This window comes from Littorina saxatilis, linkage group LG13 (assembly GCF_037325665.1).
Source record: "Littorina saxatilis isolate snail1 linkage group LG13, US_GU_Lsax_2.0, whole genome shotgun sequence".
Classification (NCBI taxonomy): domain Eukaryota; kingdom Metazoa; phylum Mollusca; class Gastropoda; order Littorinimorpha; family Littorinidae; genus Littorina; species Littorina saxatilis.
Genome location: NC_090257.1, coordinates 44,116,871 through 44,142,566, shown reverse-complemented (window position 1 = coordinate 44,142,566; position 25,696 = coordinate 44,116,871). Strand labels below are relative to the sequence as shown.

At 45.6% G+C, this 25,696-nt stretch overlaps 2 protein-coding genes across 2 annotated transcripts in view; one reads left to right on the top strand and one right to left on the bottom strand.

The window, feature by feature from the left end:
* Window positions 1-7,516, bottom strand: part of LOC138945820 (WD repeat and FYVE domain-containing protein 2-like) — a 33,317-nt gene extending 25,801 nt beyond the window's left edge. Inside the window, exons 1-3 of the mRNA XM_070317325.1 lie at window positions 7,359-7,516; window positions 3,913-3,980; window positions 2,432-2,505 (exon numbers count right to left, since the gene is read on the bottom strand). Of these exons, the coding sequence (XP_070173426.1) occupies window positions 2,432-2,505; window positions 3,913-3,980; window positions 7,359-7,504 (288 nt within the window). The 5' untranslated portion in view covers window positions 7,505-7,516. The remainder of the gene's footprint in view (window positions 1-2,431; window positions 2,506-3,912; window positions 3,981-7,358) is intronic.
* Window positions 7,517-7,616: 100 nt separating this feature from the next.
* The window catches only part of LOC138945817 (centrosomal protein of 63 kDa-like), a 95,694-nt gene continuing 77,614 nt past the window's right edge, over window positions 7,617-25,696 (top strand). The window contains exons 1-5 of the mRNA XM_070317322.1: window positions 7,617-7,841; window positions 14,166-14,320; window positions 15,477-15,597; window positions 18,438-18,506; window positions 20,189-20,284. Coding sequence (XP_070173423.1) covers window positions 14,274-14,320; window positions 15,477-15,597; window positions 18,438-18,506; window positions 20,189-20,284 — 333 coding nt within the window. The 5' untranslated portion in view covers window positions 7,617-7,841; window positions 14,166-14,273. The remainder of the gene's footprint in view (window positions 7,842-14,165; window positions 14,321-15,476; window positions 15,598-18,437; window positions 18,507-20,188; window positions 20,285-25,696) is intronic.

The window sequence follows — 25,696 nt, the reverse complement described above, 5'->3', positions numbered from 1 at the left end:
GTGTCCTGTTTGAAACAAAAGTGATAAAACAATATACGCACACAATGTTGGTGCATATTCTGATATGTGTGTGTGTGTGCACATGATTTTGTGTTTTGCACAACATTATAATGTCCTATTAAAATTTCTGAAAGCAGTCAAATGTCCTATTGATGCCGAAGAGCTCAGGACATTTGTCCTATAGGTATGAATTTGTGGCAACATCCCTGTAGATGACTAGATGCCTAACACATACACAGTAGATAACTTAATAACTGAATAACTCCCTAGACACAGTAGATTACCAGATATATGTAACTAGATAACTGATAGGGATATAGTCAACATCTTGACAAAGAATGAGTTTTTTTTTATAAATTGTAAGATCTGTGTCCAGTTTGACAGCTGATTTTGATTTGGGCCAGTTTATTTCGCTGAGTTAGCGGCCAGCCAGGGCGGTGTTTACAAAACTGTAAAGTACACCCCTGAGCAAAGATCCTGCAACCAATATCAGTTTGGTTACACTACAGAAACAGGAAGGTAGCCAGCATACATGCCCAGAAAATGGAATATCACTGCCAAAATGGTTGGGAAATGCCCATTCATATGAAACGCCACTAGCAGGGCTAACGCCAACAAAAAGTAAAACAAGAAGAGCAAACGCTCGATCGAGTCACTTTCGCAGTTCTGAATATTATATGAGGCATCAGATGGACAGGAAGAAATTGCTATTCACAACACAATGAGTCACGTTCACATAAAATTTGAGCCCGGTCACTTTTATAGTTTCCGAGAAAAGCCCAACGTTAAGTTGTGTGTTGCCGAACAGAAAAGGCTAGTTATCTCCCTTGTTTTTCTGATAACGTTCGTAAAAGGCTACAGATGTAAATACTTTGATGTAAAGAATAATCCTACAAAGTTTCAATCACATCCGATGAACTTTGTCAAAGATATAAAATATCTAATTTTTCCTTTGACGCTGACCTGTGACCTTGAAAAAGGTCAAAGGTCAACGAAACCATCGTTAAAGTGTAGAGGTCATTGGAGGTCACGACTAAACAAAATATGAGCCCGATCGCTTTGATAGTTTCCGAGAAAAGTCCAACGTTAAGGTGGTGTCTACGGACGGCCGGCCGGACGGCCGGCCGGACAGACTAACACTGACCGATTACATAGAGTCACTTTTTCTCAAGTGACTCAAAAACCTGAAAGGCCAGGGTCCACGGCGGCAGGGCTTGGGGGTCCCCAGAAGCTGAGGCTTTTTTTTTTTTTTTTTTTTTATCTTGTAGAGGCAAAGAACAGCCTCCCCTGGTACCAAAATGTATGTTAATAAATAATAAAATAATACACACTTTGCCTCCATCAACCATTCAAACTAACATTTTTGGCTCACGTAAGTGTAGCCTATGCGATGCTAACTTTTGTCAGTCTGTGCGTGCGTGCGTGCGTATGTATGTATGTCTGTGGTAGAAACTTTAACATTTGACTGAACACCGAAAAACTAATTTTACCTGGTTATTATTCAAGCAACAGCTTCAGAGTATTGAAGCAATGATCAACATTTTGTCGGCACGTATGTAGTTAAAGTGTGTATCCAAAGAAAACGGGTGGTGGGGGCTTTTTGGGGGGGTAAAAACAGCTGACTGGTTTGTGTCGTGTGTGGTATGTAGACCAGGTCAGGGGTCAAGGTTAGGTCAGATCGCGTGAAGGATCGTGGTATAGATACAGTTATCACCGAGCTGCAGTTCGCCGATTCGGAGAAGACGATTTCACATTGTTCAGTTTCGTAGCTCCAGAAAAATAGATAAAGAAGATACCAAAGGAGATTTCCTACAGGTTAATCTGCACAGCGTGTTTCCAGTGTCTGCGCGAGGAAGCGCTGTCAAAAGCGCAGTGTCGATCTGGCCATCTGGCAGTCGTGTCCCCGAAAGTAGGCTACAGACAGACAGATCTAGATCTAGTGTCTCGCACTCTTGCACCGTGTCACCTATGCTTACTGTGTGTGTGTATGTGTGACGGAGTGATTGAGTTTGTGTTACTGTTTGTCAATTTCTTACGTGAGCCTTGAAGGCTTCGCCTCTTGTTAAAAATGTTTTAAAGTTTTACTTTAAGAAACTGGATTTTCCGGTTTTCAAAGTTTTGAAAAACCAGATTTCCAGTGAGAACCGGAAAGGCGTTAGCCCTGCACTAGTGTACTTGGGTAACACACACCACAAGTGCAGAAGAAGAAAAAGACAGTAATGACAGACACTGGAACAGTAATGACAGACACTGGAACAGTAATGACAGACACTGGAACAGTAATGACAGACACTGGAACAGTAATGACAGACACTGGAACAGTAATGACGGACACTGGAACAGTAATGACAGACACTGGAACAGTAATGACAGACACTGGAACAGTAATTCAGTGCTATTTCTTAAAGGAAGGAGGAGGGCATGGACTCACAGAGATGGTTCCATTGTCCAAACCAACAAACAGTCGCCTGGTTTCTGCATTGTAATCCACACTTGCTGCTTCCGCTGAAATAAAGCAAGGTAGCCGATGTTTAAGTTCAGTTGGTACTGCATCATACTACCACTATCATAAACCAAAGTATGAAACAAGCTAGCATACATACATTATACCACACACATCTTAACAATAACATGTAAATACTGATAAGTGATAGAAGTAGTTTGGCAGAGCTACCTAGTACCTTGGCACAGAGATCTAGTGGTATCTGCCTACTAGTCATTATCATCCATGTAGCCTTGCCACACAGCCTCTCAGCTTACCTCTGGAGCAGTCTCAATGCAGCTAGCACAGTGTCCAGTCTAGACAGGCATGGGAATTGAACATTGTAAATGGGGCTGAAAATTTATAACTGAAGACGGGAAGCGTCAAGTTGACGGCGCAAAGCGCCTAGTCTTACTAGAGGGGTCCGGGGGCATGCCTCCCCCGGACAAAAATTTCTCCAAAGAACCCAGATGGTGCAATCTGGTGTCATCTGAGCTCCAAGTTTGCCATTAAATTCTGTTTTTAGAATCAGAGTTTTTAGTACCAATTTTTGCTTTTTTGAAGAAAATAAATATATACATGTATTATATGGTTTAAATTTGTTAAAAAATTGATCTGTTGAGACAAACAGGAAAATGTTACTTGTAACACAATCGGTGCAATCTGGTTTACTTTCAAACATAAAAGTTCAAGTAACTGAGGCGGGCGGTAGCAGTGCGTGAACAAAGTACAGAAAGTTTTCGCGGGCTTTTGCGCAAAGGCAAAAATAACCAGTGCTTTTTTTGTGTGCCTCCCCCCATTATTTTTTCGGCGGACACTTTTGCTTTTTCGGCGGAACAAAAAAAAAAATTTGGAGGACAATACAATACAATACAATAACTTTATTAATCTCTAAAAGAGAAATTGCATTGCTGAGCTTTTGTGTCCGTAATAAAACATACATAAAACATTCAAAAATAAACATTCCCATGCCTGCTAGAGCTATCAGTACAGTGTCCAGTCTAGAGCTATCAGTACAGTGAAACCACCTTTTAAGGCCCCCAATTTCTCTCTCTCTCAACAGCACCACTTACACACTCTCTCTTTCTCTCATCAGCACACCCCTCCCCCTCCCCCCTCCCCTCTCTCTCTTTCTCTCTCTCTCTCTCTCTCTCTCTCTGTCTCTCTCTGTCTCTCTCTCACCCTCTCTCTCTCCCTAGTCATAGTTATAGTAAAATAGTTTAGTCCCTCTTTAGGGCGAGGGCCAGATGCAAAAAAGCATATCTATGCTTATTCTTGTCACCCTCGAAAAATAAAGATTTGTCATTGTCATTGTCTCTCTCTCTCTCTCTCTCTCTCTCTCTCTCTCCCTCCCTTCTCTCACTCTCTGTCTCTCTCTCTCTCTCTCTCTCTCTCTCTGTCTCTCTCTCTCTCTTTCCAGCACCACTTACAGGGCATTGAATGGTAGATGCTGGGCCAGTACTGTTTCGAGTCCCTCATCTGCCAAACTCTCAGAATTCTGTTCAGAAAGACAGATAAGATTTGCATTACATTGACAAAATTAATCAGTAGCAGAGTACTGTAAACTACCTTGTAAACGCCCACCCCCCTTATGCACCAATGTTGTCCAAAAGTAGGGGGTGGGCGTTTACTAGATACTGTCCCCAGAGTATGCCGGATACATTACTCGTGAGAAAATGTCGGTATTTGATGTATCAATTGGTCAATAGGATGATTGTGTTTTGTTCAAAATGTCTACTCTCTACATGATTATCCTTCTCTGTGACACACAAGCATCCGTGTGTGTGCAAGTGCCTTGCAAGAATGAAACCTAGAAAATAATCACACACAAAAATCCCTTTGCGTGATGGTTAAAAACACATGCTCATATCGTGAATGATAATGACTCAAGATGTGTTTTGTACAACCGGCATTGCAGTGCGAGTGTCTGAACAGATATTCCAAACTTGCACAAAATGAATAATGTACATGTAAGTCACCCAAATTCCCCAAAGTCGACCTCTTCAACCTCAGATGAGTTTCCTCAATCTTCATGCTGTTTTGGCATGGCTATTTAGAGACTGCAGTGACAAACGTATGACAAAAATGGTATGACCGTATCGTAGTGTCATTATGCATCGGATTGCACATGTCCATATTGCGTGCAGAGTTTTACAAACAGTTAGAACAAATCATTTTTCTCCCGCCATCCTTGATCCAAATGTGGTCGGTGGGACTTTACAAGGTACTATACCGTATACACAGTTTTTGATCCAAAATAGGGGGTCGGCGTTTGCTCGATACTGGGCGTTTACAAGGTAGTTTATGGTAGTAGTTGAGTAGCAGGGGTGTCGTTTGGGTCGGCCCTTCGGCCAATCGCCAATTTTTTTAAACTTTGGCCGAAACTTTCATGTCCCTATCGGCCAAATGTCCGAAGAGTATTCGCCTAAATCGGCCAAAGTTTGTCCAGTTTTTTGTATCGGTCAGGCTTTGATTGCTAAAACTGCTGCCGATGTACTTAGTCAACTGACTGACGTTTATTTCCTTCGCGAATACCAAAAACGAAACATCAATGTTTTGAACGGAAGCCAGTGCCAAAAAATATGATGCCAGAGTGGTTTCCCCACACTCTCAGCGTTGGCCGGTTCGCGATAGCTTATCAGTCAACCAGTGCTTTCGATTTGGATTTGAACATCATGTCGCAACCAAAAAAGAAAAAAACTAAATTGGCCAAGGTTTGCTACCCTTCGCCAAGGTAAGTGATTCCGGACAAAATGACAGGAACACCGCGAATGTGGACAGTGTCAGTGTGAGTGGTAGTAGTGTTGTCGAGTCGATCGAAGCAGACGACATAGCAGACGATAGTCACCGCGAATCGAAATCTGCTGAGCCAGAGAATGAAAAGCGTCCTCCAAATCGTGGTTTCCAAACAAAATGGCTCACCCTACACGTTTTTTTATTGGTGTTTTACCAGTCATGTTTCCCAAGGCTTGTCAAGATTAGCACAAGATTGGAAGTTTTACTTTCAAGAAATTAAAGTTAAAGGTTTGAAAAAGTTTCAGAGAACTGGTGTCTGGTGTAGTTAAATCAGCAAAGCTGATTGTTTTAGTTGCAGTAAGCAACATATAATCCAGGGGCGGATTAGGGGGGTTGTTACGGGAGTTCCGGACCCCCCCCCCCCTATTTTTTTTTTTAATAAAAACAGACTTTTTTTCTGTTTGTAAAGCCGGGGAAAGAGTTAATTGTTTAATTGTCACAGTATGCGACATGTCTTCCTTCTAACCATACTATATGATGTCGGGAGCAGATATCAGCATAGACCTATATTAGACCAGTGAAGATAAATTGCCATTATTTAAATTTTAATACTAACGTTAAAAGAAATAATGAGTGGCTGCTGACACCAGTTGATCATGTTTAAAATCAAGGATAAGCCACAAATTGTTTATAAAATTGCTAAAATTCTTCGGCTTCAGGGGGGCTTTGCCCCCCCCGACCCCCCAACGGGACCCTGGACCCCAGGTTGTACCCTCCTCCCTCTGGCTTAACTGTTCCGCCCCTGTAATCTGTGTTCCTAAGATAATGATTGTATGTATTGGTGTTCCCCTCTTGAGTCTTGTGCTTCAATGTTGCGGTGACTTTGTATGAGCCAAAATAATGGCCGAAAATGTTCCAAGATGTCCTAAAGCTTTCTGACAGTTTCGGCCAAATGTCCCAACATGAAAATGTCTAGCAACACCCCTGAGTAGTAGTAGCTATACAAATAAACAACCACAAAAACATGTGATAACTGCTGAACAGAGATGATCTTTACTTTTCCAGTTGACAGCATCTTTGTATTTATTGATGAAGATGACGGGCGCAATGGCCTGGTGGATAAGATGCCAGCCTCCTAAGCGGAAGGTCGTGGGTTCAAATCCCGTCCGGGCCGGCCGCGCCTGTTGGGTTAAAGTTGGAGATTTTTCCGATCTCCCAGGTCAACTTATGTGTAAACCTGCTAGTGCCTTATTTCTCTTCTTTAGAGTACACAAGCACAAGACCAATTGTGTATGGAAAAGATCCTGTCATCCATGTCAGAGTTCGGTAGGTTACAGAAACACAAAAATAACCAGCATGCTTCCCCCGAAAGCGACGTATGGGTGCATAAATGGCGGGATAAAAACAGTCCATGAAAGAAGAAGAATTATTGATGAAGATCTTCACCTTTTTTGTGATTTTACATCTGCCATGTAATATTCTTGATGTGTCTTATTAATACCAAGATATAAAATCTCATTTCAGTGACTCATTCGATCTGTACATGCAGTGACATACTTATTACGGGCTTAACACACAGCCAAACAAGGCAGCCCTTGTTCATCCATACAAAATCCTGAAGCATGCAGCGACTAAATGACTTTCTCTAAACTATGTGGTATGGTAGTGCCAATGGTAGTCTGTACAGATCGAGAATGCTGGTTTTACTTGACCTTGCCCAAGTAAGTCTGTATACTAGACATCATCCTGACCTGGTGCTAGAAGAGTTCATTGTTCAGCTTTCCTCGATAATAGTTCTTAAAACATCAAATTAATTGGGATTCAAAGGCTTTGGGGACACTTCGTGACTCAGTTCTAACTTCTAAGAACAAAGAGCAGCCCACTTTCTGTTTAGAAGTTCAACGACCTAATCTCCCTAACCTAACAACCCAGGACGAAAATAATAACGATGCTTCAACCATAGCACAGTCCCCATGTCAGTCTTATTTCACAGGCTTCAAACGGTCCCCCATATTTAAGTCGTCTGTTGCCCGACATGCCCAAGAGGCAACAAAGAGGGGGAGGGAGGCGTACATCGCTGTGTTGTCTGCTGCGTCAGGCGGAAGTAAACAAAGGCATCTTACAGGACAAAGGCACTCACTTGTCGTCACTGACGCTGATCACCACGTCCTTCTTAGGCACCAAAAGTGCCATGTTGATCACGTCCGTGCATCCTTCAATTTTATTGACCAGTACAGGCTTTCTAGTACCTCCTTGTTGTTTACTTGGCTTGATTTCCGCCGCCATCTTGTGTTGTGTCACGTGACAGGCACTGCCTCATCGTCATGCGCGGGACCGTCATGCGCTTGTGGTGAGAGTCACCTCCCCTCCTTTTCGGCGGAAGCGGAAACACGTTAGACTCCATGGACTGTTTACAGTGACTACGCGCGGATTCAAACGTTTTCTTTCAAAATTCATGGTTTTTCAAAGAAAAGCCCCTTGTGATCAGTACTTACTCATTCATTTATAACTGTTTGTACAAACACGAGGGCAAAATTCGCCATCTTACCAATGAATGCGGCGCGTGGAGCGAGTGAGCTGACCTGACTTGTCGCGCATGAGTGGCGTGGCAGACAGAAGTCAGGTATGAACGTGTTTCGTCGGTTGGCTGCTCGCCCATTGTGCCACTCCAACAATGTGTCAAGGCTAGGCCTGACAACTCCTACATCGTAGTGTGTATTTTACACCAAAAATAAATTTGCAAAATGTGAAAAAAAGACGCATCCAGTTCCAGTACCTACTACTACCACTACTACTACTGCATGTGTACTACCACTACCAGTCTCTTCTTGTTCTTGTTTTGCGTGTACTAGGATAACCCTTCTGTGGATGTGTGTGTCTGAACTTTTCACAAGCAAGCCAATGCTATCTGCTTTCTTTTTTTCTTTCAGTTTCACTCTAGTGACTGTTGCATATTTTGGCAAATTGTACTCAGGAATTAGGTATAGGTAGAGGGACACTCATTGAATGAGATAGGCCTCGCAGCCTTTATACGTCCCATCATTAGTTCAACAACGTATAGATACATTGGTCTGTATTGCATGCACGATTTGTAACTTGTGTGACAATGGTCACTCATTGTACTCGTACAAACTTGATTTCATAAATATTTGTGGTTCTTGAATCTGTTGAGGTTAGTAGCCATTTTAGTTTTGTGAGATAGTGAGTTCCAAACTGGTGCAACTCTATTGATAAATGTAAACTTTCGCACATTTGTTTTTGCAAACTGTATGTATAATTTATCAACATTATTTCTTGTTTTATCACACACTCTCTCAGCAAAAAAATATGAGCTGTCAATATCGTCCAGTTGGTTTAAAATCTTATAAGGCCAAAAAGAAAAATATGTCTGTTTCCGGTAACCCGACCGACCCTATTTTGAAGCGCCGACCCTAAAGTTTTTTTTCGCTTTTCGCACACACACAAAAAATTAAAATAAAAAATTTTAAAAAATGAAGTCAAGTATACTTTATTTAGTTTCAATATAATATATCTAGGTAAAAAACATGTGCTAAATAATTGTAAGTAAATTAAGGAAGCATTTAAAAAAAGAATAAAAATACGTTAACAAAACGTAAGAAAATTTTTAAAATGACCGACCGACCCTATTTTTTTTGGCGATGTTACCGGAAACAGACATATTTTTCTTTTTGGCCTAAGTCTGAATCAGATCTCCTCTGATTCTTCTGTGTTTGAGGGATGGTAGATTTAGGGCTTTCAGACGTTCGCCATAAAGGCATAAGACAGATCCCTTTATTCTGGGAGTAACTTAGTTGCTCTTCTTTGTACATTTTCAATATCGACTGATTGATATTTAAGGTGAGGGTACTATATTACATTGCCATACTCTAAGTGTGGACGGACAAGTGTTTTATATAATTGTGTAAATACTTCACGATTTAAAAATGAGAAGGCTCTTCTTATTAGACCAACCATCCTGTTTGCTTTATTTACTACGGTTTGAACATCAATATCAAATGTTAACTGTGGATCAAAGGTTACACCTAGATCCTTTTCTGATTCACAGTCACACTCTGAAATGACAAATTCCTTATCATCCTGGCATTTTATAACATACTCATGCTTGGGATTCTTTTTCCCTATGCATCACTTTACATTTAGAGACGTTAAAATAAAGGCACCATTTGTCAGACCACTGTTACAAACAATTAATGTCTTGCTGAATTACTACAGCTTTCTGCTGCATTTGGGACACTGTGACTGTTCTGTACACTTCTCTGTCTTTCTTCCTGCCATCGCTCCACACTCACTGTTCTTTACACTTCTCTGTCTTTCTTCCTGCCATCGCTCCACACTCACTGTTCTGTACACTTCTCTGTCTTTCTTCCTGCCATCGCTCCACACTCACTGTTCTTTACACTTCTCTGTCTTTCTTCCTCTTCCTGCCATCGCTCCACACTCACTGTTCTTTACACTTCTCTGTCTTCCTCTTCCTGCCATCGCTCCACACTCACTGTTCTGTACACTTCTCTGTCTTCCTCTTCCTGCCATCGCTCCACACTCACTGTTCTGTACACTTCTCTGTCTTTCTTCCTGCCATCGCTCCACACTCACTGTTCTGTACACTTCTCTGCCTTTCTTCCTCTTCCTGCCATCGCTCCACACTCACTGTTCTTTACACTTCTCTGTCTTTCTTCCTGCCATCGCTCCACACTCACTGTTCTGTACACTTCTCTGTCTTCCTCTTCCTGCCATCGCTCCACACTCACTGTTCTGTACACTTCTCTGCCTTTCTTCCTGCCATCGCTCCACACTCACTGTTCTGTACACTTCTCTGTCTTTCTTCCTGCCATCGCTCCACACTCACTGTTCTGTACACTTCTCTGTCTTTCTTCCTCTTCCTGCCATCGCTCCACACTCACTGTTCTGTACACTTCTCTGTCTTTCTTCCTGCCATCGCTCCACACTCACTGTTCTTTACACTTCTCTGTCTTTCTTCCTCTTCCTGCCATCGCTCCACACTCACTGCTCTTTACACTTCTCTGTCTTCCTCTTCCTGCCATCGCTCCACACTCACTGTTCTGTACACTTCTCTGTCTTCCTCTTCCTGCCATCGCTCCACATTCACTGTTCTGTACACTTCTCTGTCTTTCTTCCTGCCATCGCTCCACACTCACTGTTCTGTACACTTCTCTGCCTTTCTTCCTGCCATCGCTCCACACTCACTGTTCTGTACACTTCTCTGTCTTTCTTCCTGCCATCGCTCCACACTCACTGTTCTGTACACTTCTCTGTCTTTCTTCCTCTTCCTGCCATCGCTCCACACTCACTGTTCTGTACACTTCTCTGTCTTTCTTCCTGCCATCGCTCCACACTCACTGTTCTTTACACTTCTCTGTCTTTCTTCCTCTTCCTGCCATCGCTCCACACTCACTGTTCTTTACACTTCTCTGTCTTCCTCTTCCTGCCATCGCTCCACACTCACTGTTCTGTACACTTCTCTGTCTTCCTCTTCCTGCCATCGCTCCACACTCACTGTTCTGTACACTTCTCTGTCTTTCTTCCTGCCATCGCTCCACACTCACTGTTCTGTACACTTCTCTGCCTTTCTTCCTCTTCCTGCCATCGCTCCACACTCACTGTTCTTTACACTTCTCTTTCTTCCTCTTCCTGCCATCGCTCCACACTCACTGTTCTGTACACTTCTCTGTCTTCCTCTTCCTGCCATCGCTCCACACTCACTGTTCTGTACACTTCTCTGCCTTTCTTCCTGCCATCGCTCCACATTCACTGTTCTGTACACTTCTCTGTCTTTCTTCCTGCCATCGCTCCACACTCACTGTTCTGTACACTTCTCTGTCTTTCTTCCTCTTCCTGCCATCGCTCCACACTCACTGTTCTGTACACTTCTCTGTCTTTCTTCCTGCCATCGCTCCACACTCACTGTTCTTTACACTTCTCTGTCTTTCTTCCTCTTCCTGCCATCGCTCCACACTCACTGTTCTTTACACTTCTCTGTCTTCCTCTTCCTGCCATCGCTCCACACTCACTGTTCTGTACACTTCTCTGTCTTCCTCTTCCTGCCATCGCTCCACATTCACTGTTCTGTACACTTCTCTGTCTTTCTTCCTGCCATCGCTCCACACTCACTGTTCTGTACACTTCTCTGCCTTTCTTCCTGCCATCGCTCCACACTCACTGTTCTGTACACTTCTCTGTCTTTCTTCCTGCCATCGCTCCACACTCACTGTTCTGTACACTTCTCTGTCTTTCTTCCTCTTCCTGCCATCGCTCCACACTCACTGTTCTGTACACTTCTCTGTCTTTCTTCCTGCCATCGCTCCACACTCACTGTTCTTTACACTTCTCTGTCTTTCTTCCTCTTCCTGCCATCGCTCCACACTCACTGTTCTTTACACTTCTCTATCTTCCTCTTCCTGCCATCGCTCCACACTCACTGTTCTGTACACTTCTCTGTCTTCCTCTTCCTGCCATCGCTCCACATTCACTGTTCTGTACACTTCTCTGTCTTTCTTCCTGCCATCGCTCCACACTCACTGTTCTGTACACTTCTCTATCTTCCTCTTCCTGCCATCGCTCCACACTCACTGTTCTTTACACTTCTCTATCTTTCTTCCTCTTCCTGCCATCGCTCCAGACTCACTGTTCTTTACACTTCTCTGTCTTTCTTCCTGCCATCGCTCCACACTCACTGTTCTGTACACTTCTCTGTCTGTCTTCCTCTTCCTGCCATCGCTCCACACTCACTGTTCTGTACACTTCTCTGTCTTTCTTCCTCTTCCTGCCATCGCTCCACACTCACTGTTCTTTACACTTCTCTGTCTTTCTTCCTGCCATCGCTCCAGACTCACTGTTCTTTACACTTCTCTGTCTTTCTTCCTCTTCCTGCCATCGCTCCACACTCACTGTTCTTTACACTTCTCTGTCTTTCTTCCTCTTCCTGCCATCGCTCCACACTCACTGTTCTGTACACTTCTCTGTCTTTCTTCCTGCCATCGCTCCACACTCACTGTTCTGTACACTTCTCTGTCTTTCTTCCTCTTCCTGCCATCGCTCCACACTCACTGTTCTGTACACTTCTCTGTCTTTCTTCCTCTTCCTGCCATCGCTCCACACTCACTGTTCTGTACACTTCTCTATCTTCCTCTTCCTGCCATCGCTCCACACTCACTGTTCTTTACACTTCTCTGTCTTCCTCTTCCTGCCATCGCTCCACACTCACTGTTCTTTACACTTCTCTGTCTTTCTTCCTCTTCCTGCCATCGCTCCACACTCACTGTTCTTTACACTTCTCTGTCTGTCTTCCTCTTCCTGCCATCGCTCCACACTCACTGTTCTGTACACTTCTCTGTCTTTCTTCCTCTTCCTGCCATCGCTCCACACTCACTGTTCTGTACACTTCTCTGTCTTTCTTCCTCTTCCTGCCATCGCTCCACACTCACTGTTCTTTACACTTCTCTGTCTGTCTTCCTCACTGTTCTTTACACTTCTCTGTCTTTCTTCCTGCCATCGCTCCACACTCACTGTTCTGTACACTTCTCTGTCTTTCTTCCTCTTCCTGCCATCGCTCCACACTCACTGTTCTTTACACTTCTCTATCTTTCTTCCTCTTCCTGCCATCGCTCCACACTCACTGTTCTTTACACTTCTCTGTCTTTCTTCCTGCCATCGCTCCACACTCACTGTTCTGTACACTTCTCTGTCTTTCTTCCTGCCATCGCTCCACACTCACTGTTCTTTACACTTCTCTGTCTTTCTTCCTGCCATCGCTCCACACTCACTGTTCTTTACACTTCTCTGTCTGTCTTCCTCTTCCTGCCATCGCTCCACACTCACTGTTCTGTACACTTCTCTGTCTTTCTTCCTCTTCCTGCCATCGCTCCACACTCACTGTTCTTTACACTTCTCTGTCTTTCTTTCTCTTCCTGCCATCGCTCCACACTCACTGTTCTGTACACTTCTCTGTCTTTCTTCCTCTTCCTGCCATCGCTCCACACTCACTGTTCTTTACACTTCTCTGTCTTTCTTCCTCTTCCTGCCATCGCTCCACACTCACTGTTCTGTACACTTCTCTGTCTTTCTTCCTCTTCCTGCCATCGCTCCACACTCACTGTTCTTTACACTTCTCTGTCTTTCTTCCTCTTCCTGCCATCGCTCCACACTCACTGTTCTGTACACTTCTCTGTCTTTCTTCCTCTTCCTCTTCCTGCCATCGCTCCACACTCACTGTTCTGTACACTTCTCTGTCTTTCTTCCTCTTCCTGCCATCGCTCCACACTCAATAGTCAAGTAGACTGACTGTGACTATGAGAAGGGAACAGGTTTCAACTATACAGCCAACACCACCACACAGTTCAAAACCGTGCAAACTTATGCTTGAAATGCGTCTATGTTTTGCCAGTTTGGAGTTAACTTTATGTTTCCAGATAACTTGCTCTCATGTGCTCTGGGCTGTTGCTGCTTTTTTTTTTTGGGGGGGGGGGGGAGGCGCGATTTTTGTTAACGGACTGAGACTGCATGATGTGGTTTTTTTTTAATAGTAAAACTAAAAGGCATTTTAGGATTGAAGCCTTTCTCCTGTTTCATAATGCCATTGAGATGGACAGACTTTGTTTTGCACAGACCTACTTTGTACTCAACCTAACTGAATGTCTAGATACATGTACAAATTATTTTTAAATCAGTTGTATTTTCCAGGTTTTGAGCTGTTCGTTTAATTTCTTTTACCTCTTATTTGCTTTGAATGTTTGTAATTTACACATAAAACACTCTGAAGAGTGAGAATTGTAGATAATGGATAATAAAGATAAACTGCAAGATTGTGTTTAAAATATAATTATCGTTAACAATAACACATCATTCATTCTTGAAATTCACTGTTATTCAGCATACGTGTATTAGTTCAATCTTTGTTTCCCTTCTCAAGCAGGTCAAGTCAGTTATGAGCTTGAAGATCATCGAGCGAATTGTCTTCGAGGCTCGATGTGACTTGATGGATGACTTCATGGCAAGCGAGCTGTCCTGCTCCTGAGCCATGGACAAGATCTCTTCGGTTTGGGCAGAACTACAACTTTCCAACAGGTGAGAAATGTGAAGACATTATGATGAAGACATTATGATGAAGACATTATGATGAAGACATTATGATGAAGACAATGTGTGCTTACATCTGTCATGATGAAGTGTTGTGGAGGAAGTGAGAAATGAGACTCATGTCTGCATTATTTATACAGTGGAGAAATGAGACTGATGTATGCATTATTTATACAGTGGAGAAATGAGACTGATGTCTGCATTATTTATACAGTGGAGAAATGAGACTGATCGATGTATGCATTATTTATACAGTGGAGAAATGAGACTGATGTATGCATTATTTATACAGTGGAGAAGTGAGACTGATGTCTGCATTTAATTATTTATACAGTGGAGAATGAGAGTGATGTCTGCATTATTTATACAGTGGAACCCCCCTTTTAAGACCCCTAATTTAAGACTTTGATTTTTCCCACTAGCTGTGCAGTGCTTAGTCTCTGTAAATTTAGTTCCATTTTAAGACTCCCTCCTTTTTAAGACCTGATTTTATCAGATTGTGTAGGTCTTAAAAGGGTCTTTAAAAGAGGATTTCACTTTATTTATGCAGGGTGATGCTCTCAGCTAAAACGACCACAACTTTACTTCAAACTTTTCAAACCAGGGTCATTTCTGGATTGTTTAAATCCAAAGGTTACAAGTCATCTCAGTGTTCCAAAGATTTAAAAGGTATAACACTAGAGTGAAAAAATGGCCCTTCAGTGAGTGTGTTGTTTGTGTGTCAGGTACACAAATGTTGGTGTCTGGTGTATGTTGATGCATGAATTAATACATTTGTTGGAGTACATATTGAACTAGAGTCAAACCTGCCTGTCCACCTCTTGATAATGACAACCTGCCTATTACAAGCGCCTGAAAGGTTCCCTGAGTAGTTGTCACTTGGCTGGTTGTTATAGACGGGTTTCACTGTACAATGTGTTGCAAGCACTGATGGTGTGACTGTCGTTGTTGCATTTAGCACTGATGGTGTGACTGTCGTTGTTGTTGCTAGCACTGATGGTGTGACGGTTGTTGTTGTTGTTGTTGCAAGCACTGATGGTGTGACTGTTCTTGTTGTTGTTGTTGTTGCAAGCACTGATGGTGTGACTGTTGTTGTTGTTGTTGCAAGCACTGATGGTGTGACTGTTGTTGTTGCACCCAGCAGGTTGCCCTCGGGGACGCTGATGTCATCGTGTCAGACGGAGCTACAGGAGCTGATGTATCAACTGGACGTTATGCTGTCCGCCAAGAAACAGCAATGGATGCAGGAGACGGAGGAGCTGCAGGTAGGCATGCAATACAGTACAATATGATGCAGTACAAAATGATTTAATACAATACAGTACAATACAGTACAGTACAATACAATATATATCAACTGGACGTCATGCTGTCGGCGAGGAAACAGCAAAGGATGCAGGAGACAGAGGAGCTTCGTGGGCATGGTAAGGTGTAATAAGCCACTTGCACTTAGGGTAGAATGACCGAGGTCTTTTACACTGTGGTGACACGGGGATGGAAAATGGATACCGACTTTAAGTCTGCACATGAAGTTGACCCATATCCGTCCCGGCCTGGATTGGAACCTGTCACCCTAGGATCACAAGTCCAGTGCTGTACCAACTCAGCTACCTAGCCCACTTTCCACTCATCAAGTTTCTCTTTTTGTGTGAAAAAATGAACTCCCAGAAATTTCACAAGCATTTGGGCTGCGGGCCATGTGCCAGGAGAATTACATTTGTGAATCAAAGGAGAGTAAAAACCATCCCATAGCGTCCTGAAAAAAGAATTCAGCAGACTTCCAATACCCTACAAGCACCTATGGTAAAAGCACCATGGCTAGATTGTACGCATCCTGTTATTTGTTCTCCAACCCCCAGTTCCCCACTCTCCCCTTCACCCCTCCCCAGTCCCCTCCAATTCCCCTGGCTGTCCTCCATCAACATAATTCCCCTGGCTGTCCTCCATCAACATAATTCCCCTGGCTGTCCTCCATCAACATAATTCCCCTGGCTGTCCTCCATCAACATAATTCCCCTGGCTGTCCTCCATCAACATAATTCCCCTGGCTGTCCTCCATCAACATAATTCCCCTGGCTGTCCTCCATCAACATAATTCCCCTGGCTGTCCTCAATCAACATAATTCCCCTGGCTGTCTTCCATCAACATAATTCCCCTGGCTGTCCTCCATCAACATAATTCCCCTGGCTGTCCTCCATCAACATAATTCCCCTGGCTGTCCACCATCAACATAATTCCCCTGGCTGTCCTCAATCAACATAATTCCCCTGGCTGTCCTCCATCAACATAATTCCCCTGGCTGTCCTCAATCAACATAATTCCCCTGGCTGTCCTCCATCAACATAATTCCCCTGGCTGTCCTCAATCAACATAATTCCCCTGGCTGTCCTCCATCAACATAATTCCCCTGGCTGTCCTCCATCAACATAATTCCCCTGGCTGTCCTCCATCAACATAATTCCCCTGGCTGTCCTCAATCAACATAATTCCCCTGGCTGTCCTCCATCAACATAATTCCCCTGGCTGTCCTCCATCAACATAATTCCCCTGGCTGTCCTCAATCAACATAATTCCCCTGGCTGTCCTCCATCAACATAATTCCCCTGGCTGTCCTCCATCAACATAATTCCCCTGGCTGTCCTCCATCAACATAATTCCCCTGGCTGTCCTCCATCAACATAATTCCCCTGGCTGTACTCCATCAACATAATTCCCCTGGCTGTCCTCCATCAACATAATTCCCTGGCTGTCCTCAATTAACATAATTCCCCTGGCTGTCTTCCATCAACATAATTCCCCTGGCTGTCCTCCATCAACATAATTCCCCTGGCTGTCCTCCATCAACATAATTCCCCTGGCTGTCCTCCATCAACATAATTCCCCTGGCTGTCCTCCATCAACATAATTCCCCTGGCTGTCCTCCATCAACATAATTCCCCTGGCTGTCCACCATCAACATAATTCCCCTGGCTGTCCTCCATCAACATAATTCCCCTGGCTGTCCTCCATCAACATAATTCCCCTGGCTGTCTTCCATCAACATAATTCCCCTGGCTGTCCACCATCAACATAATTCCCCTGGCTGTCCTCCATCAACATAATTCCCCTGGCTGTCCACCATCAACATAATTCCCCTGGCTGTCCTCCATCAACATAATTCCCCTGGCTGTCCACCATCAACATAATTCCCCTGGCTGTCCTCCATCAACATAATTCCCCTGGCTGTCCTCCATCAACATAATTCCCCTGGCTTGATGTACTGCACGTCATTCACAATTCATTTCTGTGAAGAAGTGTAATCAGCCACCTTATCAGGTGAAAGTCAGGTGAGGAAAGACCCTTTTTCATTTGGCTCTTAGCCAACACTTGGGGCACTGAATGGTCTAGGGCTACACAGTTAAGATTAAGATTGCATAACAAGTAAAAGAGAAGAGTAAGAAAAGAAAATAGGGTAGCTACCAGCTTCAAAGTATGTGCGTGCTGTGAATACTTGTGCCACAGGTAGATCTGCCAGTATCAGTGTTCTCTCACCTTGACAGTATGTGTGTGGTGTGAATACTTGTGCCACAGGTAGATCTGCCAGTATCAGTGTTCTCACACCGTGACAGTATGTGTGTGGTGTGAATACTTGTGCCACAGGTAGATCTGCCAGTATCAGTGTTCTCACACCGTGACAGTATGTGTGTGCGGTGAATACTTGTGCCACAGGTAGATCTGCCAGTATCAGTGTTCTCACACCGTGACAGTATGTGTGTGCTGTGAATACTTGTGCCACAGGTAGATCTGCCAGTATCAGTGTTCTCACACCGTGACAGTATGTGTGTGCTGTGAATACTTGTGCCACAGGTAGATCTGCCAGTATCAGTGTTCTCACACCGTGACAGTATGTGTGTGGTGTGAATACTTGTGCCACAGGTAGATCTGCCAGTATCAGTGTTCTCACACCGTGACAGTATGTGTGTGCTGTGAATACTTGTGCCACAGGTAGATCTGCCAGTATCAGTGTTCTCACACCGTGACAGTATGTGTGTGCTGTGAATACTTGTGCCACAGGTAGATCTGCCAGTATCAGTGTTCTCACACCTTGACTGATTGTGTGTGTAGACTCAACTCCATGCCAAGGAGAAAGAGCTACGGTCGCAGCAGACAGCGCTGGAGATCAAGACACGAGAGGTACGGCTGTCTGTACGGCTGTGTGTACGGCTGTCTGTACGGCTGTGTGTACGGCTGTCTGTACGGCTGTGTGTACGGCTGTGTGTAGGATGCTGGTATAGGCTATGTATGCTTAGAAGGGTTGATGACGATATCAAGTGTTTGGTGTTTTTTTTTCTTCTAAATTCTTTCTCTGGTATTAGTGCAATACCCAGTCTGATAATGCTACAGCAAATGCTTATAATAAATGATTATTTAAGAAAATGCTTTATATAGCGGTTAATCACACAAAAAATACAGTGTCAGAAGGGTTGTAGTGGATATCCTGCCTGACGTCTTTCAGTGTAGCCAGGCATACGTTAAGTGTCGAAAGAGATAACTGGCTGACAGTGGCTGAGTGTGTGATGTTTGTATTGGCTGACAGTGGCTGAGTGTGTGATGTGTGTATTGGCTGACAGTGGCTGAGTGTGTGATGTGTGTATTGGTTGACAGTGGCTGAGTGTGTGCTGTGTGTATTGGTTGACAGTGGCTGAGTGTGATGTGTGTATTGGCTGACAGTGGCTGAGTGTGATGTGTATATTGGCTGACAGTGGCTGAGTGTGTGCTGTGTGTATTGGCTGACAGTGGCTGAGTGTGTGCTGTGTGTATTGGCTGACAGTGGTTGAGTGTGTGATGTGTGTACTGGTTGACAGTGGCTGAGTGTGATGTGTGTAGTGGCTGACAGTGGCTGAGTGTGTGATGTTTGTATTGGTTGACAGTGGCTGAGTGTGTGCTGTTTGTATTGGTTGGCAGTGGCTGAGTGTGTGATGTGTGTATTGGTTGACAGTGGCTGGGTGTGTGATGTGTGTATTGGATGACAGTGCAGGCTAAGTGTGTGCTGTGTGTATTGGCTGAGTGTGTGCTGTGTGTATTGGCTGAGTGTGTGCTGTGTGTATTGGCTGAGTATGTGCTGTGTGTATTGGCTGAGTGTGTGCTGTGTGTGTTGGCTGAGTGTGTGCTGTGTGTGTTGGCTGACAGTGGCTGAGTGTGTGCTGTGTGTATTGGCTGAGTATGTGCTGTGTGTATTGGCTGAGTGTGTGCTGTGTGTGTTGGCTGAGTGTGTGCTGTGTGTGTTGGCTGACAGTGGCTGAGTGTGTGATGTGTGTATTGGCTGAGTGTGTGCTGTGTGTATTGGCTGAGTGTGTGCTGTGTGTGTTGGCTGACAGTGGCTGAGTGTGTGCTGTGTGTGTTGGCTGACAGTGGCTGAGTGTGTGATGTGTGTATTGGCTGAGTGTGTGCTGTGTGTGTTGGCTGACAGTGGCTGAGTGTGTGATGTGTGTATTGGCTGAGTGTGTGCTGTGTGTGTTGGCTGACAGTGGCTGAGTGTGTGATGTGTGTATTGGCTGAGTGTGTGCTGTGTGTGTTGGCTGACAGTGGCTGAGTGTGTGATGTGTGTATTGTTTGACAGTGGTATTGGCTGAGTGTGTGATATGTGCGAGATGTGTTTGTGGTCAGATGGAGGATGTGAAGAACCAGATGGAAGGCCTCAACAAGGCCCAGAAAGCCATTGTGTGATGGGATGTGTTTGTGATGTGTGTGTGTTTGTGATGTGTGTGTGATGTGTTTGTCATGTGTGTGTGATGTGTTTGTGATGTGTGTGTGTGATGTGTTTGTGATGTGTGTGTCATGTGTTTGTGATGTATGTGTCATGTGTTTGTGGTCAGATGGAGGACGTGAAGAACCAGATGGAAGGCCTCAACAAGGCCCAGAAAGCCATCGTGGACGAGTATGAAGACCACCTCTCCAGTCTGCGTGCTGAGGTAAGACTTGGTGTTGACAGCGCAGAGTGATTTGACACAAGGGGGAATTGCCACTTGGTGTTGACAGCGCAGAGTGGTTTGACACAAGTGGGAATTGCCACTTGGTGTTGACAGCGCAGAGTGGTTTGACACAAGGGGGAATTGCCACTTGCTGTTGACAGCGCAGAGTGGTTTGACACAATTGCCACTTGGTGTTGACAGCGCAGAGTGGTTTGACACAAGGGGGAATTGCTACTTGGTGTTGACAGCGCAGAGTGGTTTGACACAATTGCCACTTGGTGTTGACAGCGCAGAGTGGTTTGACACAAGTGGGAATTGCCACTTGGTGTTGACAGCGCAGAGTGGTTTGACATAATTGCCACTTGGTGTTGACAGCGCAGAGTGGTTTGACACAAGGGGGAATTGCCACTTGGTGTTGACAGCGCAGAGTGGTTTGACACAAGTGGGAATTGCCACTTGGTGTTGACAGCGCAGAGTGGTTTGACACAAGTGGGAATTGCCACTTGGTGTTGACAGCGCAGAGTGGTTTGACACAAGTGGGAATTGCTACTTGGTGTTGACAGCGCAGAGTGGTTTGACACAAGTGGGAATTGCTACTTGGTGTTGACTGCGCAGAGTGGTTTGACACAATTGCCACTTGGTGTTGACAGCGCAGAGTGGTTTGACACAAGTGGGAATTGCCACTTGGTGTTGACAGCGCAGAGTGGTTTGACACAAGTGGGAATTGCCACTTGGTGTTGACAGCGCAGAGTGGTTTGACACAAGTGGGAATTGCCACTTGCTGTTGACAGCGCAGAGTGGTTTGACACAAGGGGGAATTGCCACTTGATGTTGACAGCGCAGAGTGGTTTGACACAAGTGGGAATTGCCACTTGATGTTGACAGCGCAGAGTGGTTTGACACAAGTGGGAATTGCCACTTGGTGTTGACAGCGCAGAGTGGTTTGACACAAGTGGGAATTGCCACTTGGTGTTGACAGCGCAGAGTGGTTTGACACAAGGGGGAATTGCCACTTGGTGTTGACAGCGCAGAGTGGTTTGACACAAGTGGGAATTGCCACTTGGTGTTGACAGCGCAGAGTGGTTTGACACAAGTGGGAATTGCCACTTGATGTTGACAGCGCAGAGTGGTTTGACACAAGTGGGAATTGCCACTTGGTGTTGACAGCGCAGAGTGGTTTGACACAAGGGGGAATTGCCACTTGGTGTTGACAGCGCAGAGTGGTTTGACACAAGTGGGAATTGCCACTTGGTGTTGACAGCGCAGAGTGGTTTGACACAAGTGGGAATTGCCACTTGGTGTTGACAGCGCAGAGTGGTTTGACACAAGGGGGAATTGCCACTTGGTGTTGACAGCGCAGAGTGGTTTGACACAAGTGGGAATTGCCACTTGGTGTTGACAGCGCAGAGTGGTTTGACACAAGGGGGATTTGCCACTTGGTGTTGACAGCGCAGAGTGGTTTGACTCAAGTGGGAATTGCCACTTGCTGTTGACAGCGCAGAGTGGTTTGACACAAGGGGGAATTGCCACTTGCTGTTGACAGCGCAGAGTGGTTTGACACAAGTGGGAATTGCCACTTGGTGTTGACAGCGCAGAGTGGTTTGACACAAGTGGGAATTGCCACTTGATGTTGACAGCGCAGAGTGGTTTGACACAAGTGGGAATTGCCACTTGCTGTTGACAGCGCAGAGTGGTTTGACACAAGTGGGAATTGCCACTTGATGTTGACAGCGCAGAGTGGTTTGACACAAGTGGGAATTCCCACTTGGTGTTGACAGCGCAGAATGGTTTGACACAAGTGGGAATTGCCACTTGGTGTTGACAGCGCAGAGTGGTTTGACACAAGTGGGAATTGCCACTTGGTGTTGACAGCGCAGAGTGGTTTGACACAAGGGGGAATTGCCACTTGGTGTTGACAGCGCAGAGTGGTTTGACACAAGGGGGATTTGCCACTTGGTGTTGACAGCGCAGAGTGGTTTGACTCAAGTGGGAATTGCCACTTGGTGTTGACAGCGCAGAGTGGTTTGACACAAGTGGGAATTGCCACTTGGTGTTGACAGCGCAGAGTGGTTTGACACAAGTGGGAATTGCCACTTGGTGTTGACAGCGCAGAGTGGTTTGACACAAGGGGGAATTGCCACTTGGTGTTGACAGCGCAGAGTGGTTTGACACAAGTGGGAATTGCCACTTGGTGTTGACAGCGCAGAGTGGTTTGACACAAGTGGGAATTGCCACTTGGTGTTGACAGCGCAGAGTGGTTTGACACAAGGGGGAATTGCCACTTGGTGTTGACAGCGCAGAGTGGTTTGACACAAGTGGGAATTGCCACTTGGTGTTGACAGCGCAGAGTGGTTTGACACAAGGGGGATTTGCCACTTGGTGTTGACAGCGCAGAGTAGTTTGACACAAGTGGGAATTGCCACTTGGTGTTGACAGCGCAGAGTGGTTTGACACAAGGGGGAATTGCCACTTGATGTTGACAGCGCAGAGTGGTTTGACACAAGTGGGAATTGCCACTTGGTGTTGACAGCGCAGAGTGGTTTGACACAAGGGGGAATTGCCACTTGGTGTTGACAGCGCAGAGTGGTTTGACACAAGTGGGAATTGCCACTTGGTGTTGACAGCGCAGAGTGGTTTGACACAAGTGGGAATTGCCACTTGGTGTTGACAGCGCAGAGTGGTTTGACACAAGGGGGAATTGCCACTTGGTGTTGACAGCGCAGAGTGGTTTGACACAAGTGGGAATTGCCACTTGGTGTTGACAGCGCAGAGTGGTTTGACACAAGGGGGATTTGCCACTTGGTGTTGACAGCGCAGAGTGGTTTGACTCAAGTGGGAATTGCCACTTGCTGTTGACAGCGCAGAGTGGTTTGACACAAGGGGGAATTGCCACTTGCTGTTGACAGCGCAGAGTGGTTTGACACAAGTGGGAATTGCCACTTGGTGTTGACAGCGCAGAGTGGTTTGACACAAGTGGGAATTGCCACTTGGTGTTGACAGCGCAGAGTGGTTTGACACAAGTGGGAATTGCCACTTGATGTTGACAGCGCAGAGTGGTTTGACACAAGTGGGAATTGCCACTTGGTGTTGACAGCGCAGAGTGGTATGACACAAGTGGGAATTGCCACTTGGTGTTGACAGCGCAGAGTGGTTTGACACAAGTGGGAATTGCCACTTGGTGTTGACAGCGCAGAGTGGTTTGACACAAGGGGGAATTGCCACTTGGTGTTGACAGCGCAGAGTGGTTTGACACAAGTGGGAATTGCCACTTGATGTTGACAGCGCAGAGTGGTTTGACACAAGTGGCATTGCCACTTGGTGTTGACAGCGCAGAGTGGTTTGACACAAGTGGGAATTGCCACTTGGTGTTGACAGCGCAGAGTGGTTTGACACAAGTGGGAATTGCCACTTGGTGTTGACAGCGCAGAGTGGTTTGACACAAGGGGGAATTGCCACTTGGTGTTGACAGCGCAGAGTGGTTTGACACAAGTGGGAATTGCCACTTGGTGTTGACAGCGCAGAGTGGTTTGACACAAGGGGGATTTGCCACTTGGTGTTGACAGCGCAGAGTGGTTTGACTCAAGTGGGAATTGCCACTTGGTGTTGACAGCGCAGAGTGGTTTGACACAAGGGGGATTTGCCACTTGGTGTTGACAGCGCAGAGTGGTTTGACTCAAGTGGGAATTGCCACTTGGTGTTGACAGCGCAGAGTGGTTTGACACAAGGGGGATTTGCCACTTGGTGTTGACAGCGCAGAGTGGTTTGACTCAAGTGGGAATTGCCACTTGGTGTTGACAGCGCAGAGTGGTTTGACACAAGGGGGATTTGCCACTTGGTGTTGACAGCGCAGAGTGGTTTGACTCAAGTGGGAATTGCCACTTGATGTTGACAGCGCAGAGTGGTTTGACACAAGGGGGAATTGCCACTTGATGTTGACAGCGCAGAGTGGTTTGACACAAGGGGGAATTGCCACTTGGTGTTGACAGCGCAGAGTGGTTTGACACAAGTGGGAATTGCCACTTGGTGTTGACAGCGCAGAGTGGTTTGACACAAGTGGGAATTGCCACTTGGTGTTGACAGCGCAGAGTGGTTTGACACAAGGGGGAATTGCCACTTGGTGTTGACAGCGCAGAGTGGTTTGACACAAGTGGGAATTGCCACTTGGTGTTGACAGCGCAGAGTGGTTTGACACAAGGGGGAATTGCCACTTGGTGTTGACAGCGCAGAGTGGTTTGACACAAGTGGGAATTGCCACTTGGTGTTGACAGCGCAGAGTGGTTTGACACAAGGGGGAATTGCCACTTGATGTTGACAGCGCAGAGTGGTTTGACACAAGTGGGAATTGCCACTTGGTGTTGACAGCGCAGAGTGGTTTGACACAAGGGGGAATTGCCACTTGGTGTTGACAGCGCAGAGTGGTTTGACACAAGTGGGAATTGCCACTTGGTGTTGACAGCGCAGAGTGGTTTGACACAAGGGGGATTGCCACTTGGTGTTGACAGCGCAGAGTGGTTTGACTCAAGTGGGAATTGCCACTTGCTGTTGACAGCGCAGAGTGGTTTGACACAAGGGGGAATTGCCACTTGCTGTTGACAGCGCAGAGTGGTTTGACACAAGTGGGAATTGCCACTTGGTGTTGACAGCGCAGAGTGGTTTGACACAAGTGGGAATTGCCACTTGATGTTGACAGCGCAGAGTGGTTTGACACAAGTGGGAATTGCCACTTGGTGTTGACAGCGCAGAGTGGTTTGACACAAGTGGGAATTGCCACTTGATGTTGACAGCGCAGAGTGGTTTGACACAAGTGGGAATTGCCACTTGGTGTTGACAGCGCAGAGTGGTTTGACACAAGTGGGAATTGCCACTTGGTGTTGACAGCGCAGAGTGGTTTGACACAAGTGGGAATTGCCACTTGGTGTTGACAGCGCAGAGTGGTTTGACACAAGGGGGAATTGCCACTTGGTGTTGACAGCGCAGAGTGGTTTGACACAAGTGGGAATTGCCACTTGATGTTGACAGCGCAGAGTGGTTTGACACAAGGGGGAATTGCCACTTGGTGTTGACAGCGCAGAGTGGTTTGACACAAGTGGGAATTGCCACTTGGTGTTGACAGCGCAGAGTGGTTTGACACAAGTGGGAATTGCCACTTGGTGTTGACAGCGCAGAGTGGTTTGACACAAGGGGGAATTGCCACTTGGTGTTGACAGCGCAGAGTGGTTTGACACAAGTGGGAATTGCCACTTGGTGTTGACAGCGCAGAGTGGTTTGACACAAGTGGGAATTGCCACTTGGTGTTGACAGCGCAGAGTGGTTTGACACAAGGGGGAATTGCCACTTGGTGTTGACAGCGCAGAGTGGTTTGACACAAGTGGGAATTGCCACTTGGTGTTGACAGCGCAGAGTGGTTTGACA